This window comes from Melopsittacus undulatus, chromosome 5 (assembly GCF_012275295.1).
Source record: "Melopsittacus undulatus isolate bMelUnd1 chromosome 5, bMelUnd1.mat.Z, whole genome shotgun sequence".
NCBI classification, from domain to species: Eukaryota; Metazoa; Chordata; class Aves; order Psittaciformes; family Psittaculidae; genus Melopsittacus; species Melopsittacus undulatus.
In genome coordinates this window covers 29,949,347-29,969,213 of record NC_047531.1, presented here as the reverse complement: position 1 = coordinate 29,969,213, position 19,867 = coordinate 29,949,347, and the positions used below count along the sequence as shown (strand labels likewise).

Below are 19,867 nucleotides of genomic sequence, written 5' to 3'. Positions count from 1 at the left end.
TGACAGTGGGTGCCCACTTAGACCTGGAACTGTGGCTGGGCAGAGTCAGCAGAAAATAAGTAACACCTTTTTGCAAAAGATACTGCAAACAGGTAGGAATCACCTTCTGTTAGAGCCACTGCTTGATTGCTGGCTTTTTTGCCATTGCGTGGGCTGAGAAGTACACAGTTTTCCAGCTGGGATGATTTTGGCTCCTACTAATACCTAGAATGGAGTTAGAGCCAAGGAACTGATTGTCCTTCCATCTTCTTAGAAGGTCATTTACAGTCCTGAAGCAAACCACCTCTTGTGGCCAGATATCCTCCAGCTCAATGGCAAATTACAGTACCTATTATAATAATTTTTCCTGTATCACATCCCTCTAAATATTTTACTCTTTATTTGATGGCATGCAAACAAGCACATTTGGCTTTCTTGACTTGTAATCACAGACCTTGCCTATACTCTATCTGTGTAGATATGCTTCTGTCCCTGACATTACAATCCAGATGATTCCCTCACATATCTTTTTATATACTTTAGTTTAAGAGAACAAACCTCTTATGGTGGAGAACAACATTATCTACTCAGTTTCCCTTTAGCCATCAAAATAGCATTTGGAAAACTAATCTAAGGACAACAACCAGATTATCTTAGCTTTGTAAAACTGTTTGTGTCTGTTGTATCTACCAGTTATTAAATAAAATTCATACTATATTCATAATATCCATTATAAAAGGCATATATGGTAGTTAGCATGTCACAAGTCAATTTAAAAAAATCTAGTTGAAATGGATTAAATTAATACTCACTTCAGTGGTGCTCTTCACCTCATGCAGAATAAATCTGATTAATAACCTGAATAAATCTGAAGTTACAGATTAACATCAGCTACTCATAATCATTGTGAAAGTGAACCACTTGAAGGTTTCCTAAGAAACATGTTATTCCAACAGCCCCTAGAGCTTCTGCATGTTAGAGAAATGATAGGGCTAACATGTGTTTCTAATCATGTTTGCAAATGCTGCAAAATCACTGAAATGTGTTCTAAGCTGGAATGGATGCTGTTTTTTTCCAGATAAATTATAAATATGCATGACAGAAAGGAGGAGATAACTTGTACAAGGTACCCAACACCTCAGACTTTCAGAAGAGAGATGCTTGCCAGACAGCATTAATGTCTTGTGAAACAGTCACTGTTGAAGTTCCCAGACTCCTGTGAAATCTAGTGCCATGGGTCTTGCAAAGATTACTCAAAACAAAATCATCTCAAAATGGCCCACCTTGCACATTCAACACAAGACCACTCCAATTAGCAGCATGAAAATTCAGTGTAAAATATGGAAACTATTCCTAACTTTTATTATTTGTAAAAGCACTTAAGTTTAAACAACATACGTTTGAATAAGCTCTGGGTTAATTCAAACCATGTTATACTTTGGCAGCAGTGACTGTAGTGAGTATTAGAGCTTTCAGATTTCAACCTTAGAGAAGGAAGTAAGCTTGCAAACTAGTTAAAAAAAAAGTTCATCATTCAGGAACATATGAAAATTTGAAAATTTTCTTCTGGTCTGTTGGATCTGTGTTAGCCACGTTTCTATAAAAAAATAAAGCTGTGTGCAAGACTAATATCCTAAGTATAAAAAAGAAGATACTTTTCACTCCTCCCCTTCCTCCCAAGACACACTCATAGCTCTTTTTATTGCTTGGAAGCTCTCACATTGCTGGAGCAAGTAAAATGGTAGCTCTTCTTAGTCCAACTAATTACATTGCAGCAGTGAAAAGGAAAAGAATGAGTGAGAAGATGGATAGTGAAGAAAAAAAAGAGCTTGTGAATGGCAACTAAGGATGTCTTTTTCAGACCTTTGTTCATTATAATTGGCCTGGAAAGATCTGAGTTATTTTTGTTATACTGGAGTTTGGAATACAGTCCTATAAACATTCTTAAACTGTTGAGTCTTCCAGTCCCTTTCCAGGTCAGTTGTACTTAACTGTATTTTGCTTTTCTCAGCTTTTCCTTCTCATTATACAATGAGCTGGGATGTCATATATTTTTAAATACACTCAAAATTGGTATATCATCTGGATAAACTAAAATAAATTTTCCTTATCTGAATGGAGAATACTGGAAAGTTGGATGAAGATTTGGCTGCTAACGGATGGTTGCCTGCCTGCTTTCTTTTTCTCCATATTCCCATAAATGTAATTAAATACAAAGTATGGAAGTATGCATCTCATTACTGGATTTACTTGTACTTTTTTCCTTTTCATTTAAGATTTCTGTTATGTTTGTTTTACCCTATTAAGTTACCCTTTCTTTTACTTTATACTCATGTTTAACTAATTAACATGAGTATAATTTTCAGACTTTGTTACATTTTTTCATGTTACCTTGCTATTTGAAGTTTGGCTTTTCTACCAGAAAAACAAACCATACCAAAACAAATCCAAACCCAAATTCCAAAACAAACCTGATTCTTTCTATTAGAAAAAAGAAAAAAGTACTGGATCATCCTGTCCTACAATAAAGACTGTGGAGGAAGATTTTGCTGGAAACGGTAAAGGGAAGGGCATATACTTCATATATTTTTAGCAGAAAAAACGGTATTTTCTGGCTCTGGGTAAGAACCTTTTAAATGTAGGAATTAATGAGAACAAGAGAAAACACTTATGCTTGCTTAGCTGTTCAGTACACTTGCTTAACTTATCTCTACACTGATACCAGTCATGCTTGTCACCAACAACTCCCCATCTGAGCTCTCTTCAAAATGTCTTAAGGAAAATTCAAGGAAAAGTGAGCACAATCTGAGGTTACACGCAATACGAAGGAGCTCCTGTATATCCATCTGGTTTACTTCAGGTCTACTGGCCCCTAGATGTAGGTGAGGTGTTGGTAACAAAGAGGTAAATTAAAACCACAAAAGGGAGAGGACCCACCTGATAAATAAGGCACTCTTCCATGTGAGCAAAACTACACCTGAAATCTGGCCCTGACTACATCAACACCTCCTCACTCCCTCATTAAGTGCAGTATGCTTCTGCATTCTCCATTTTAACAGATTATATTCAATCCTTTCTGACAGCTCAAAGCAATACAGCAAGGAATTCATCTGGAATTTCAAAAGAAATTTTCTGTAACTCAAATGTGATATAAATAAGAACTCTAAGGATTTTGACATTCCCCACTTTGAATTAGTGTCTTTTTAAGCTTCTTTTGGGACTCTCCAGAAATGAATAAAATTAAGCCGAATTTTAAACTTAAAAAGATGACACAATTTGAAAGTTGGTCTAACTCCTCACACTCCTTTGATAAAAAGCATCAGGAAAAGCACAGAAAATTAATATAGCTACCACCAATAAATTACTGATTAATATCTGTTACTCGTAATCTTTGTGAAACACTTGAAGGCTTCCTAAGAAACATTTAATTCCAACAGCGCCTAGAATCTCTGTATTTCACAGAAATGATAGATTAACATTTGTTTCTAATTATATTTGCAAATACTGCAAAATAACTAAAATATATTTTAAGATGGAATGGAACAATAACACTTTCCACCTCTTCATTCTAAACCACGGGGTTTGTAATTATAACAAGACTTTGTGACTATGCTTAATGTTATTTCAGCCTAAAGAATATCCAACATTTTGTACTAATTTTATTTCAAATATCTGAAAGGTCTCGTCAGACAACTCTTTTGCCTCATAATAGGAGACAACATAAAAATATCAAGGGATTAATATATCTTATAGTCTGTATACAGTCAGGATTTCAGTATAGTATTACTTGATTGGCAAATGGCTCTTCTGGAAAGTCTGCTATATGAGGTTTGGAATTTTCTCAGTGTGATGTTTATTTGAAGAGCTTTTCTTACCTCTGGGTAATATTTAAATGCTTAAACATTCAGGGAAGAAAAAAGATAAGTGCTCCTCTTTGAACAGAAAGCTCTGTATACTCTGTCAAAACCCTCACTTAATCCACACTGTTTGGACACTTACCACACAGCTTAGGTGCTTCTTAGTCTGGGGAGAAGGCAACATCATCTCCCATTGACTTTTCAGGAGTTATTTCTGCATTGTAGGGGGGCAACAGGTACAAGCTTGCAGAACCCAATCTATGACTCTTGCATTTCGATCCATATTGGTGGCTATCAGTCACCACAAAATCTATCTCATCCTTTAAAAGAGGTGAGATAGGGATATCTACTGGTGTTTAGCTTGCCTGTGCCTGATACCTGCATATTACCTACACAAAGGCTAGATAATTTGGACCATGATAATGCACTAAGGGAACTGAAGCTTTCCCCCCAAGTATGGTCAAAAAGTATATTTAAGATTCTGCTTCTTTTTAATAATAAAATTTTACTCATTAAGTTATTTCAGAGTGCTGTCCAGTATTTATAAGAAATAAGAAACATCCTCAATGAGGCTCTTACTCACTTACTTTGACAATAGAGGGAGCCAAAGATGACTAAGCACCTCAGGTTTAAATGACCTGAACTCTGTTATTAATGTAAAATCTTGAATCACAATTTATGTATGCCCAGTATAAATACCGATTATACTTTTTTCAGTCATATACATCACTCATTTTTCAATATATGTCAAATATTCATAGTTATAGAAGACTAACACTTCTAAAATTATCTAGAATTTCTCTACTCAACTATATTTCAGGCTTCAGCACATATTCTAAGTATTCTAAGACAAGAAGGTAAAATCACTAATTTAAGACTGTAAATACTTAGTTATGCCATAAATTGCAGTTAGCAGTATTTTGATGCAATTCTGCATTCCATTCTGTAGATCATGAAGCATTTAATGTACAGACAGGAATAGCCATACTACAGATATTTAGGAAATGATACGCCTTGTTTAAGTCATTATTCCAGAGAAAGATTAGGATGGTAGAAGTTGAAGAAAAATGCGGTCTGATTCTTAAATTAACACTGTCATTAGAGTAAAAAAATAAGTTGTAATCCCTCTCATCTCTAACGACATAGATACTGACAGGCAGGAGATTTGTTTTTAGGCTAAGTATGGGAAGTCCCTGGGAAATCATATTTATTAGCCATTCAAGTAGAAAAAGATTTGTCACTGGGTTTTCTCAACATTTAATTTAGGTGCTAAACAACAACACCTGAAACCATGAGGCTATTGGTTGCACAAATGCAGTCAGACATTTCTCTCCTGATGTTTATGATGAACAGAATTATAACAAAATAACAAGCACATTTGTATAAAATTGCATTTATATATAAGTCTTTTTCCCCTTAAATGTGCTATTTTTCCACAAAGAAAAATCACCTTTCAGATCCATTTCTATTTGGAAGCTAAGATAATTTAAGCAATTTAACAAAGTAGTTTTTTTGTATTTCATGAAGTGCCTCACAAATTATTTTGCCCTTTTTCTTATTCCAATAAAGCCATAAATACAACGAATAAGAAGATAGCATTCACTTTTTGAATGTAGAATATGATTTCACAAAGTTGAGGGCATAAGGTTCATGTTTCCTTGAACTTTATTGTCTAAAGGAAAGTGACTTGAATGCATTGAATCCACATACAAGAAGCCAGTAACTGAACAGACAAAAGTCAAACACTAAAAAAAGTGAGCATGATAAATTGTTAATATCTGCTCATTTTAGTTTGGTATGGAGACTTTTATACCATTTTATCACTGAAAGGCTCATAGTCCACTACAAAGTATCTCACATAAAAAAAGCTATATGCAGATCATGCTACATAATCAAGACATAGCTGAGAGTGGGGGTAAAGGTACACATGAAAAACACTAATATGCCTACTTATGGTAGATATAGCACTGTAGTGCCTTACACAGAATTTCTACAGTTTCACTTTTTAATTACAGATGGATCAGCCAGGCACCCTTTAATGAAAAATAAACTGCCAAAGGGCCCTCTAAAACTAAAAAATAACAAGACCAAAAATAAAAAGAACAATTTAAACAGATATAAAGAATCCACGTGGCTATTAGTTCTATGCAATCTGTATCTGAATAAGAATATTAACAACTCAAATTGAATGGAATAGGATTGCCTTCCTTTCTGTGCTCTAAAGTGTTCTCACAGACATGACGAAATAGAACGGGGAGTCCCATGATCCACTGGACAACATAAAGACTGCTTGCATGACGAACAACTACTGAATTAATAAACAACTGAACTAACAAAAAATAATCGTAAATAAGAATTTGTTTCTAGTATGGACTTACACATACATTCCACATTGTGGGAAAAATTGAAAATTAATTACTTTTCATCCTTTTTCACAGGAAAAACATATCACAGAATCACTGAAGTCTACAAAACCCATCAAAAATATCACTGCAGCACATGAATAGTAACACATCACTACCAATATGAACGAGCCCAGACGTGCTTCAGGTTTGTTCATAACAATTATTTAAACTGCTTACACGAACTTGGGTGCTATGAAGCAACTCTTCTGCAGGAGATATTACATCACAGCACAAAGCCAGAAATCAAAGGGATGGCAAGCTGTCATGTTTTAAATTGACACCATCACTAGTTAAATTAACATCTGCCTACAGCCTTTGTTGTGTTCTATTTGACCTACATTCCATTATCTTCCAGAAAAAAAAAAAAAACTTGCTCTAAAAATCATGGGAACGCTTTCATGCTGCTTTTGATAAACTTTAAATAAACAGTCCCCATACAAGTCTGTTAAACCAAATCATATTACTTCTTTAACCTTGCAACCACTGGGTACTCCTGGGAACAGAATGAACATCTTCAGTAGAATTTAAGATTATCGTGAGCTCTCAGTTTTTTCTTTATCTTTTGGAAGATATGCCTGTAAGATTAGGATATCTCTCTAGTCTACAGAAGCAAAAAGATTCCTAAAAAGTAGACTAAGAGAGAAGAAAAGCCACAAAATGACCTTTAACCAAACAAAAGACCTTGGTAAAAAATTCCTATTTGTGGTCATCAGCATTACTCAGATCCTCTCACAGTTGAAAAAAGGTTGGCTTTAGGATTTTGTGATTGTTCTGCTACTTTAAAGTTTTAAGTATTATACTCTAGGGATCTAGGAAAGCCCCGTCTGGGAAGAAACTTCATTTATAAACAAACTGGAATTCTCAGTTTTGATCGGGTCCAATATTTCTGCCATTAGTCAAGTTGCATTGGCATTATTCCTTTTAAGATTGCTCAGTGTCCTTTCTAGGAGAAGATGTATGAACAATTCAGTTTTGAAAGTTTGCTTCATTTATCCCAAGGAAGGTAAGAGGCATGAAACATGAAAAAAGCTGTGGCACACTAGATTGAGTACCTGAAGGAAGGAGAGACCTGACAAATTGTTTTGAATAGACATTCCCTGACAGAACAGGAAGAGAAAACAGTCCTGAATTACAAGACTTCTCCAGGTAGGGGAAGCATATACGTATCTGATGGAGAAATGGGTTTTTCAGGATCAAAATAGAATGCTGATACACTAATAACAAAATCAAGAGGATAGCAGAGCATCTCAAGATTACAGAAATCTCATCCAAAGGAGGAAGCAAATATCCCAAAGTGAAAGCAGATAGGGGATCAAGGAATGAATGTCTCAGGACAAAGAGGCTTGAAAAGCTCAGATACCTCATGTTACTATGCAAACTTTCCTTTTTTTGTTTAATATCACAAAGAATCACAGAATCCCAAGGGTTGGAAGGGACCTCAAAAGATCATCTAGTCCAAACCCCCTCCCCCCCTCCCCCCCCCGCAAGAGCAGGGTAACCTAGAGTACATCACACAGGAACTTGTCCAGGCGGACCTTGAATATCTCCAATGTAGGAGACTCCACAACCCCCCTGGGCAACCTGTTCCAGTGCTCTGTCACTCTTACAGTAAAGAAGTTCTTCCTGATGTTAATGTGGAACCTTCTATGCTCCAGTTTACACCCATTGCCCCTTGTCCTACCACTGGATATCACTGAAAAAAGCCTAGCTCCATCATCCTGACACCCACCCTTTACATAATATTAAACATTACTAGAAATTGCTGCCCTTCTTGAAGTTACTATAGTCTAATGTTGAATATATGACAACAGTCATTTATTAATAACAATATTTGAGATGCATTTAAACATGTCAAGGCAATTCACAAGATGTGGTCTACCAAGGATAATTATTGTTAATTTTACAGAAACAGAATAGTTTGTCCAGTCCAAAGTTCCACAGCAGATAGCAGAGTTCATTGCAAACTGAACAGTGTGGAGGAATTGGGGCTTCCCAAATAACAAGGATTTAGGAATTATATTTTAACTCTAAAGCCCCTCAAAAGAGGCTGGTACAGCTTTCCCCAGTTTGACAGTAGCACTCATACAGGAGAGCAAGGCTTTAAACTGGTAGAGGTTTTAAACTGGTAGAAAAATAGTTAGGATCCTATTAATCAAATTACTAATCTTAAAATTTTACTCACAAATTAAAATCACAAACATCTCAGTCACAAACATTTCAGTTTTGATACATTTCTAACAAAACTAAAGTGACTTCAGTACCTTACACCCAAGTGGGGTTTCTTTCATCTCACTGATAGAGAACTATTTATGATGTGAAAGGGAGAGATAGACAGTTTTGCCACAAAAGTGAAAGCGCCATGGCATGTTCTGGAATGTTCATTAAGAGTATGGGAAAGGTGGATTTAAACCCCATTTCCTAAGAAAGTGCCCAGACCGTTGTGCTGTACAAGAATCTGAAGGAATTGTTGTAGCAAGTTAAACAGATGGGGGGGCGGTTTGCCAAGTCTCCCTCCCGTACTATCACTATAAGCCTGTGGTACCTATAAAAGCTAGTGACATCCCAGAGATCATGAACTTACAGAGAATGTGTGTGACTAATGCCTGTTTAACGTTTAATCTGTATTACAAACAATTTCAACTAAGGTTTAGGGAAATATAATGTTCAGATTGGACTAAGTAAACAAGAACTAGTGTAAAAACCCTTTACTCATGCAAGGTATTTGGCTCTTGACTGAGCTATGAATGCTTGAAGACATATCCATGTAGCCTTGTTTTGGGGCACAAGAAACATTGCATAGATCACTAAAACTGCACAGGCACCACGTGAGAATGGCAAAGGTGGCTGTAGAATAAAAATGACAAAGTACATAGCAATTGTCACCTAGAGCTGAAGTAATTTTGTTTAGTGTGATTAGTCATGCAAAGTACATTATTAACTCTTAAAGGTGATACAGAGCACAGTAAAAAGAAGAGCATGAACCAAAATCAGGAATACAGAAGGGAATACCCCAAATTGATGGGCCCAAGGTCTTTTCCAACTTTGCTGATTCTATGCTTCTGTGCCTTGCTTTAGATTTAGAACTTGGGACATTATTCAGAACATCAGGATTTGCTTTCAGTTTTCTGAAGAATCAGTCCAACAGCTAGGATCAAGGAGGGGTAAAGGCAGAAGTGCCTTAAGTTCCCTTCCCTTCACTTAGAAAGTTTCAGTAGTAAGCACTCAGAATCAGGTAACAGTGAATATCAACTCTGATGTGCCATACAAATTATGAATATTCCAGATAACTATTTTAAGCAGTGTCAGGCAAAATAGGAATAATGAAGTGCTGCTCATCCTTCTTAGTTTGTGTTTCTATCCTGAAAAATGTTTGGAACCAAAACCATATGTTTCAACATGCTTTGGAATTTAAATAATTTTCAGGAATCCATCCATTCAGTTAAAAAAAGGTTCTAGGAAGAAGGGGACTGAGTGTCAGTGAAGCTATTGCTGTGATCCTCAAACTGGGAAAGGGGCTGTTTTTCACCTTTTCCACCTGCTGTGGTAAAACTATAGTCTGGTTTTGAAAGCGGTGTTAGAACACTAAAATAGTAAGAAACAGATGTTAGAAGACTGTTGTAACACAGAGCTAAGTGATTGATTTTTTTCCAAAAAGAAGAAAATCCATGTCCAACAAGGAATGAAATTAAACTGCATAAGTGATCAGCACACATGCATTTCATCATTTTGCTTACATACACTAGTTCTGTGTCAGGAATACTCTCTGAAATGTGCTATTCTTGCAAGCACTACCTACTTTGCTCTGCTATTAATCACTCGTGATGCAAGCGCTCCCACCCATTTCTGAGAACAGTGTAGGCTGTCTGATAACTCAGAGGCTTCTAGCTGCCCTTATAAAGTTGTTCCACTTTCACATACTTCCTCATACTGCTGGTTTCACTGTGAAGATGAAGCTGCTCATTTACTTAGTCTTGCTGAAGACAGCTCTCCTTGCTTTAACAAATGTTGTTGCAGTTGTTTTAGAAAATGAAGAGGATGCTAAAGAAGGAAAAGTTACTGAGATTTGTCCTGTAAAGCTCAAAACGAATAGGAAATGTGATGATGGAGAGGATTGTCCATATCAGATAAATCTGCCTCCAATGACAATCCAGTTACCTAAAGAATTCAGACTGCTTGAGAAGACTCTCAAAGAAGTACAGACCCTTAAAGATGCAGTAAACAAGCTGAAGAAATGCTGCCAAGATTGCAAGCTGCAGGCAGATGACAACCAAGAAAGAGACCGTAGTAACGAATTCCTGCTACCTAATGCAGAAACTCCAGCAGAAAACAGCAATATCCAAGATAACAGAGTAAAGGAACTGCAGAGCAAAGTTAACAGAATGGCAACCAGCTTAAAAAATGCAAAGAGCCAGATTCAGACACTGCAGGGTCGGTTAGAGAAGATGAGCCTCATAAATATGAACAATGTAGAACATTATGTTGACAGCAAAGTTGCAAATTTGACATTTGTTGTGAACAGCCTTGATAACAAATGTGCTTCTAAGTGTCCAGCAATGCAGCCAAGACCTGGTATGTAACCTGTTAATTCTTCCTGCCTCTGTAAGCTTTCTGTGCATTTTGCAAAGATTGAGTAAACAACTTAAAATATAATCAAATCGCTGTCTTCACAAGTATTCGCTCTTTGAGTGTTTATACTCCTGTAAAGCGTTTCAGCTGCCACTAGAGGGTTACTGAGAGCTGCAGGTGTTCAGTTCCTCCTAGAATAGGACTATTAATGGAATTTAAAAAGTGAATTTTTGAAGGACTTTTCTTATTTTGTCAATTCAATTAGCAAATATGAAAATTTAACTTTATTTTACTACATTAAGGATATTAAACTGTTATTTTCTCCTTGGATGAGAAGGGGTAAATTTTCTCTAGGTGTGCCTTAAAAGCTGCATGGGTTTTTTTCAATGTGAAAGTACAGCTATTCTGAAAAGATCTGCAAGACATTATGAAACATCAAGTGAATATTTTTGACAGATAGGTAATAAAATAAATCTTCTGTCATCACAGCACATATCTGAAAGGCTCAGCTAAAGAAGTTTATTAACTGTATTTCTCAAGTGGGTAACATACGTACCATGAATTTAATATTAAAATCTTAGCATTAATCTAATATATAAGCAATATAAAACAGAAAGCAGGTACTAGCACTGACAAACACTTTTTTCTTTTACTTTTCAATTGTCCTAATTAAAATCAAGAAATAGAACTAAGAATTTCTTTCTAATATTGATTTTTATTGGAGGAAGATTGAGGGGGGTTTAATGTCATGAAGTTGTATCACATGGAAGAATCTCTGCAAACAAGAACTATTCACTAGATTATCAGTGTATTCAGCCACTCAGATATCACACATACAAAGACAGGCTCTCTAGAGAGAAAGCAGAGAAAGAGCAGGCTGCATTGTAGTTTTTAAACTTCTATTACTTAGTATTCAAGTTTAAAATATAACTGTTCTTCTGTCCATCCATATTGCAAACTGAAGGATCTGCAGACGGTGTTCATGTACAGCTGAAATTCTTGAAAGTTTGAAAAGAACAAATGAATAATAATTATAAAAGTAATGCTTCTATTACAATCAGATATAAATAAGTATAAATGAATTACTTTAATTCACATATAAAGCATTCACAAAAAGAATGAGTAACTTGGTATAGTGGTAATGGACAATCAGATTCAAATAAGGTACTTCATAACAGACTAAATTTTGGATATTTCTCACACTTACTGAAATGTTGGGTACTGTTCACAGCATATGATCACATAGATATTCTTTATACTTTATAGCAGGTGCTGATAAAAGTGTTTGTAGCAGCAATATATAGATTATGAAAACTAGGAAGTATAGCAGCTGCAACTTATTTCTATACAGGAGCTACTCCTGCAAAACTTTAATGAAATAGGAATTGAATCAGGTTACAAAAGCATTTTTTCCTATAACATATATTCTCTGTCAGTATCTTCTCAAAACATAGTCCATGAAACATCTTACACAAAGTTGAGTGAAATAAACAAGAAAGTATTGTGGATTTAGTTTTGAGTTTTAAGCCTTTGGCTCCTAGACTCTGTGCTGTCGTAAATATACAGTTTTCTGTACTGGCAAACAAGAAGTCCCAGGTCTCATTCCCTGCTGCAGCCTGAGAACACTCCTCCCTTTCAAGAAGTAAATTAAATTTTCTAGGAAAAATATGCAATTCAAGCCTGCAAATGATCAAGCCCACAAATTCAAATCTGCAATAGGAATGAACATTATGGTTTTGACTCTTAACTAGGAACTTCTGAGAGCTCTCTCTATCACTTGCTTAAGAACATGTAATTATAATGCCATGCTGTTGAACATAATGTTATTACTGGATGACACTGTGGATAAAACATGTTTTTTTGACTCTGCAGGAAAGACCTGGGGATATTTTTCTTCTGAATAAAGTATATAACCCACTGGTGGGAAAAAGCTGTGTTAATGGTAGATGCTAAAACTTTTCCTTATTGTAAAGCCAGCAATGCCAAATAAACAGGAAAGCATGACCACTTTTCTAGCTTCATCTTTCCAGGAATCACAGTACTACTACAATAAATGGGACAACTTTATTACTCTTTTTCCTGCTTCCTAAAGTGCAGTCAACATTAACATGTGAAACATTCCTAATGATGTTATGTTCTGTATCGAATTATGCTCATTGAACAATAGCCAGGTTGAAGTCATTCCCATATGTACAAAGCTTTTTCTCTAACACACTGCCAGATGAAGTTTTAAACTGTAGACAGGGTGTGATGGTATAAGTACAAATACAAAATGCAGCAAGTTTGTGATCATGAAGCATTAGAAATACAGACAGAAGAAATTAGGCTGAATTTATAGAAGGTAATGAAAGGATAAAGAGTAGAGAAAAGGAGAGAAGGGAAAACAGACAATCAAAGTGCCCTCATACTATGCAGGTTTTATGCAAAAAAGGAATGGGTTTGTTTTTGCACAGGTGCATCTATTACATCTATTGCATAGGTGGCATCTATTACGAAAAAACTGTTTCTCCCTAGAATTGAAATTGTAGTAACCCTATTTTCTATGTAGATGTCTCTTCAATCCAAGTTCTGTAGGCCACATCAGTCTGGGCAAAAATATTGTTTATTTTTATATTGAAATGATGTTTATTCTAACACTATCTGTTCTTCCACCAGTTATACAAATAATGCAGAGAGACTGTGCTGATCACTACACAGCAGGCAGAAAGATTAACGGAATCTACAGGATTAGCCCTGACCCTAGAAACAACAGCTTTGAAGTTTACTGTGACATGCAGTCACATGGAGGTGGCTGGACAGTGCTGCAGCGGCGTCAGGATGGTAGCACTAACTTCAACAGAACCTGGAACGACTACAAAAATGGCTTTGGAAACCTCAGCAGGGAGTTTTGGCTGGGGAATGACAAAATTCACCTCCTGACAAAGAGCCAGGAAATGCAACTGAGAATTGAACTCGAAGATTTCAATGGCATCAGAGAGTACGCGAAATATGAACACTTCTATGTAGCCAACGAGTATCTCAAGTACCGTCTAAGTGTTCATGGCTATAGCGGCACAGCAGGAGATGCCCTTCACTACAGCAGGCATTACAACCATGATCAAAAGTTCTTTACAACTCCAGACAGGGACAACGACAGGTATCCATCAGGAAACTGTGGAGCATACTACAGCTCTGGCTGGTGGTTTGATGCTTGCTTGTCTGCCAACCTCAATGGCAAGTACTACCACAAGCAATACAAAGGTGTTCGAAATGGCATTTTCTGGGGCACATGGCATGGTATTTCTAATGATATTCCCAGTGGATATAGGCAAGCTTTTAAATCAGTAAAAATCATGATCAGACCCAAAAGTTTTGTGCAGTAATTCTGTGCCCTTTTCTTAACTAGTTTGCATTGGATTGCACTCAAAATTGTACTTATTCAGTATTATACTCAGAATTCAAGTATTCAGTTATGTTTGGCATAAAATAGTTCTAGACAAACAACATATTTCCATGTAATTTTTTAAAGATGGCTTGACCCATATAATGTTTTAAAACCAGCATGAATGCATCTGAATAGTTATTGCTAAAACAACATGGGTTAAGTCTTGGTATCATTATGTAAATAGTCTAAACATCGCTTTTGGTGCTTTTACTGACTGTAATATACATTTTATATTTTAAAACTTTTAAGTGGTCTTCCACAAATTGTGTCTGAATGAATACCTACATTTTAACCTGAAGATAACTCAGGAGGTATAACTGATAACATATAAACATATAGATTTGTCAACGCTTACAAGGCAAATTAGTCTCCCTGGAACAGCCTGAATTTTTCTATCAATCACCTATCCTTCACAACTTCAAAGGTATACCATGGCAATACCAATATAAATTAGGAAAAGTATTATCAATTCTTATTTTTAAAGGACTAGAAAATAGAGGGCTGTGTGGTTTGCTCAAAGACACACACACACACACACATAGAAAGTCTTGAAGAAAACTTAGAAAATTAAGTTGATTCCTCAAATGTTACCCCTTTTATCAAACATTATTCAAAGAAGTTGGTGAAAGAATTAAATAAAAGCAGTGGAAATAATACAGGGAACATGCAATGAAAGACAACATTCTTGCTTATTTTGTTTCCTCTGTTCAAGCTCAAGGTCCTGTTTGTCATTTGTGGGAGAAAGGAGCTGATATGTAGCTTATTGCATGTTTATAGAGGCAGGTAGACAGGTAGGAAGAAGACACATCAAGAAGAATCTATGTCTTAGTATTAATGCCTCTAAATACATACAAAAAGAGTTTCCTGCACCATTTTGCTTTCTTCTGAATCTTTTAGGTTTATCAGATGTTACTAGATGACTCTTGCAGAGACTCAAGCTGTTATTCAAGTATTTCTCACTCCACATAGCATTAGACCATAATATTATAAGAAACATTATTATGTATTATGTTACATATGAAAACATTGCATTCTCCTCATTTTCTGAGTATCCCTTTTGTAGCCACAGCAACATGAACAACCCACTGGCAATTATAAACAGAAAAGACAATATGTGAAGACTTTTTCTTCTAAATATGACTAATGAAACAATCTAATTTTTAAATACTTCAGGAAGTGCAAATTAGAAATACTGTTATTAAAACTCATGTTGTAGATAGGAAGTACAAATATGACACCTATCTATTGCCTACCCCAAAAAAGACGTGGCTCTATAATTACAGTGACTAACATTCCAAATGCAGATGCAATTATTTCAGCAAGAGGCTATTTTGTTATTTTGCTTATGCCAATCTTGTGATGCAGACAAATGATGTTAAGACTGTATTTCTTTGTCAGATTGGTCTTTGGTGGCATAGCCTTTTTGATTCAAAGAGACATAAGAAAAACATAAGTATACATCTAACCTATTACTTTACAAATACAACTCTTATTGTTTTTTAAGATTATAACAAGAACTACTATGGTTACAAGCTATGCAAATTAGCAATGGTGGCAGGTGGTAAATTGTAAAATATTAATATATACATTTTAAGGAAGTAAATACTTCGAAGGATATTTCAGTGTGAAGTGCAATTTGGTTTATTGTATTTCAGTTTGAAAGAGCAATGGAAAGTTCTAATTGCAAGATGTATAATCTTTGCTTGAGAATATGTTTTGAAGCTATAGAATTTTTATTTTGGAATAAAAAAGAATCGTCTAAATAAAAAAAATTATGAAGTATGGATTAGAAGAGCAGATATCTAATTGCATATGATTATATTTAATCATTCTGCATGAAATGCACAATTTGCTCCTATTCATTATATGGTAACTATCTAAGTATGACTTAGTGTATCTACAAGCTTCTACTTGAAAATGTCTTTTTCCTGCTAAACTGTTAGAAGAGAAACTGTTCTTTTATAATCCTGTTTAAAGGAAACTTTGTAAAACACAGAAATTTTAACAGAATAAGCAAATGTGACTAATATCACCTACAAAAGCCTTGTCAAATGGCTTAAAAAAAAAAAGATAAAAAAAAGAGACAAGGAAAAAGAAGTGTAATGCTGTTACACAAACCTGAATATTGCCTGCCTAGAACTGTTGTAGCTGAATTACCATCAATATGTACTAGTTTTACAATATGTACACATTTTTACAAAGTGTAACTCCATCTATTTGTTGCAAACATTATTTTTGTTCTTCCTTGGTGCAATAAAATGAAGTCACAGTGTTACAGCTATGCTGGTGTCATAGATGTTTACAGGGACTATAAAAAAAACAATTATTTTTTAAAAATAATTTTCTGTAAAAAATTGAAGCAGTAAGAAAACAGATAACTTCAGGTGACCAACAAAGACAACCATATGACATGCCAGGAGTGTAATTACTACTGCGTTACTAAAAGATCCATTTTATGACACTTCAGCTATCAGATAACACCAAAGGCTGAAATCTCAGACAACTTTTTGAAACTATTTGGAAAGAAAAAGGTAATTGGCTACTCAGGAGTTCACACAACCTGTATCTTTAATGTGAATGAGAAGAAACAACCTAATCTGTTTTTTTCTGTGTTACAATCGTTCAGATCACATGCCAGTTTCATCAAAGCATGTGAATGGAAATAATACCCCAAGTTAAAGCAAACAATTTTTTTAGAAGCAAAAGCTCTTGGTCTCTGCTTAAGGCTTATTAATTCAAAACATGTCTTTCAATTTACAGAAAACATCTATGTAACACTGATTATCATATGAAAACACTTGTGGGTTTGATACTGCTAATATTTAAACTGGGAATTTTAGCAAAGAAGATTACCAACAGCAGGTTTGCTAGCAAAATTCTTATGGGTTGTTGCCAAAAAATTAAAGGCAAAACCCATCTGTTCAATTTGATCAGCCAAGCAGACTGTAATGTCTTGGCTTTCTATGCATTGCTTAAACAAAAAGGAAGGAAAAACTTTTTTTTTTGCAACTATCTGTTTCCTCAATGTTGGTTTTGGGGGGAAAACTGCAGTCAAACTCAGAGTGAATTGCAAACAATAGGTAGTTTGACAATTTGGTGGAAAATAAACTTGCATTTATGTGATTATTTTCAAAGGAAATTAACTTGGTTCTTAATCCATACCAAGGATACCATGTTTATACATTAAACCAAAATCAAACAAAGAAAAAAGTGCTAAATTTACTTAGCTGCTAAGACTTATATGTCATATGTACATCAACAAGAAGGATGTGACTTTTAACTTCTCATAGAAAAAAAAGCTGAGGTAAGAACTAAATATTGGCATACCAAGAAAGAGATTTAAAATACATTTTTATAAATGTGTTCTGTAGTTTGGTATTTTTTACAGGAAATAAGAGAAAAATAAGATGGTATATATGGGCCTGAAGATGCTGATGTAAGTTTCAAAGACAAATGGCTTAGCGGTACCATCCACAGGCCCTGCTACAAGCAAATGTTCCACTTACTAAACTGATCTCTTTCATTCACAGCTTTAATGAAATGTTTATGGAGTTATAATACTTGTGCCAGAAGTTAATTTGGCTGTCACCCTCAAGGGGAACCAGAAACAGAAAACAATGGTTTAAGATGATGTGTCAAATCCAACTCTCACACAAGTCATGAGAACAGGGTATGAATCAATCTTATTAAGTTCTTGTTCACCAAATCTTTCTAAACTCAGTAAAGGAAGGCTCTATTTGGAAAATAATAGCTGGAAAAAATATTCCCAGTACCTAATTATGTTCACATATTCGAGACAAACTTCTACTGAAATAGTAGACCAACATTTTTTCTTAGAAGTGTATAGTAGAAAGTAAGTGTGTTTTATGCAGTTTTAAGCAATTACATGGAGTCAATGGTTTTTATGGAGAAGTAGCATCCACTTTCAGAAACAGAAATCCTCATTTATTTCTTTGGATAGCGTATAAAAGCCCTCCTGTTTACCCCTGCAGCTTGACCTCTATCTGCGAAACCCAACCAAAAGGATCCTTTCTCATGCAGATCTTTAAAGCTCTGTTCATTTAGTGTTTGGACACAGGTGTTTTTGAATAAGTGAATACAGCATAAATGCCTTCAAACATGCTTTTCAGAATAATCTGAACACATTCAACAGCTTCTTGGTCTTGTTTCCTCAAAATGTCACCTGCGAGTGGTAAAAAGAATCTCAATAGGAAGAGCATATTACACTGGCTTTGTTTCTACTCCTGCTCTTTAAAGGCACCTGTAAATTCACCCCACTCCTCTACAGCTTTTTACAGGTGTTACCACCAATTGCACCAACTTTCTGATCGTGACCACTGATTGGTTTAACGTTCACTATGCAAACTATTGCTTGCTTGCTGAAAGTTGTGGCAAAACCACGGTCTAGTTTACAGACACGTTATCATCCCTAGCTGAATCCCCAAGTGACCATATAAACAAAGCTAAAAAAAGGTTTATTGAATTAACAGTCAGATTCCTAGGGGTGGAGGTGGCGGCAACATCTGTCTTTGCTCTCTGTGCCAACATATTTATACAGCTTTTTTGCTGTGCCAGGGGCCTTTGAAACACATAATGTGGAGTGTGCCAGGATCAGCTTAAGTTTGAAAATGTTGTTTGCATTCAAGAGCTGTGTTAAGAGTTTTACAACTTTGATAGAGCATATACATGTTCGGAGAGTACCAAAACAAATTATCCACTGCTATGGTTACCATGCACAAATATATAGTTGATATAAAGTATAATATACTTTATAAGAGTAGAAAGCACACTACAGTATGTGTAGGTGAACAGAAATTAAATTGGTGCTCATATAAAACCCATAAAATTTCTGAGTAGGCCAAGCTAGCGTTTCTAGGAAATTGTTCATGTAAAGATGTATCAACTTTTCTAAAAATGGTAGTTGCTTACACCTACCATTTAACCTAAGTTTGAAGAGAATTAAAAACCCATTTGTTAGAAAAAGAATTTGGTAAAGGCTATATTTTCTAGACTGGCATTGTTAGACATTGGAATGACATTGAAGAAATATATGAAATACTGATTCTTAATATTTATATTTGAAAGCTGTGGCCAACCTTTATGTGACTTTCTTTTCTTTCCTGAAGCACAAATGAGAAAATAAAGAAAAATTAAAAGTACCTTCTCCCCCTTAATCCACATTCAAACACTGAAGATATGCATTGTTCCATGACTTTAAAGCTCTTACAGCGATCAGATCCACATGAATCAGCATCAGACCAGCAGAAGCACCATTTGCTTGAGAAGTCTCTGTTACTGTACTGTTCATTTTTTGGTAAACATGGAGACTTTGCTCTGTGTTTCCAGTAGAACCAGAATTTTGGTTGACATCTTTTCAGCTATCAGAAGTAAGAAGTTCATCAATCCCAGAAAGACTCCAATTTTTTAAGTAGTAATGAAAAATGTTAATGAAAAGTTCTTTCTGCTTCCCGGTGGATGATGGCAATAGGTTGCTTGGACAACAGCAAAAAGAAAAGTGGAATGATAGTGACAATTTCCTTCACAAAAAAAGCAGCGGAAATGGAAGTTCTAGTTGCTGGTATCAGACAGTGAACACAGTCCGTTTTATCTTTCTAGGATACAGAGTGCAACAGTCT

At 35.4% G+C, this 19,867-nt stretch overlaps 2 protein-coding genes across 2 annotated transcripts in view; one reads left to right on the top strand and one right to left on the bottom strand.

The window, feature by feature from the left end:
* CCDC146 (coiled-coil domain containing 146) overlaps positions 1-19,867 on the bottom strand; it is a 70,852-nt gene that overhangs the window by 40,004 nt on the left and 10,981 nt on the right. The gene's annotated exons all lie outside the window — the stretch shown is intronic.
* FGL2 (fibrinogen like 2) lies at positions 10,063-16,300 on the top strand. The gene is made up of 2 exons (XM_005148392.3): positions 10,063-10,810; positions 13,463-16,300. The coding sequence occupies exons 1-2, from the start codon at positions 10,063-10,065 to the stop codon at positions 14,167-14,169; spliced, it is 1,455 nt and encodes a 484-aa protein (XP_005148449.2). The 3' UTR covers positions 14,170-16,300.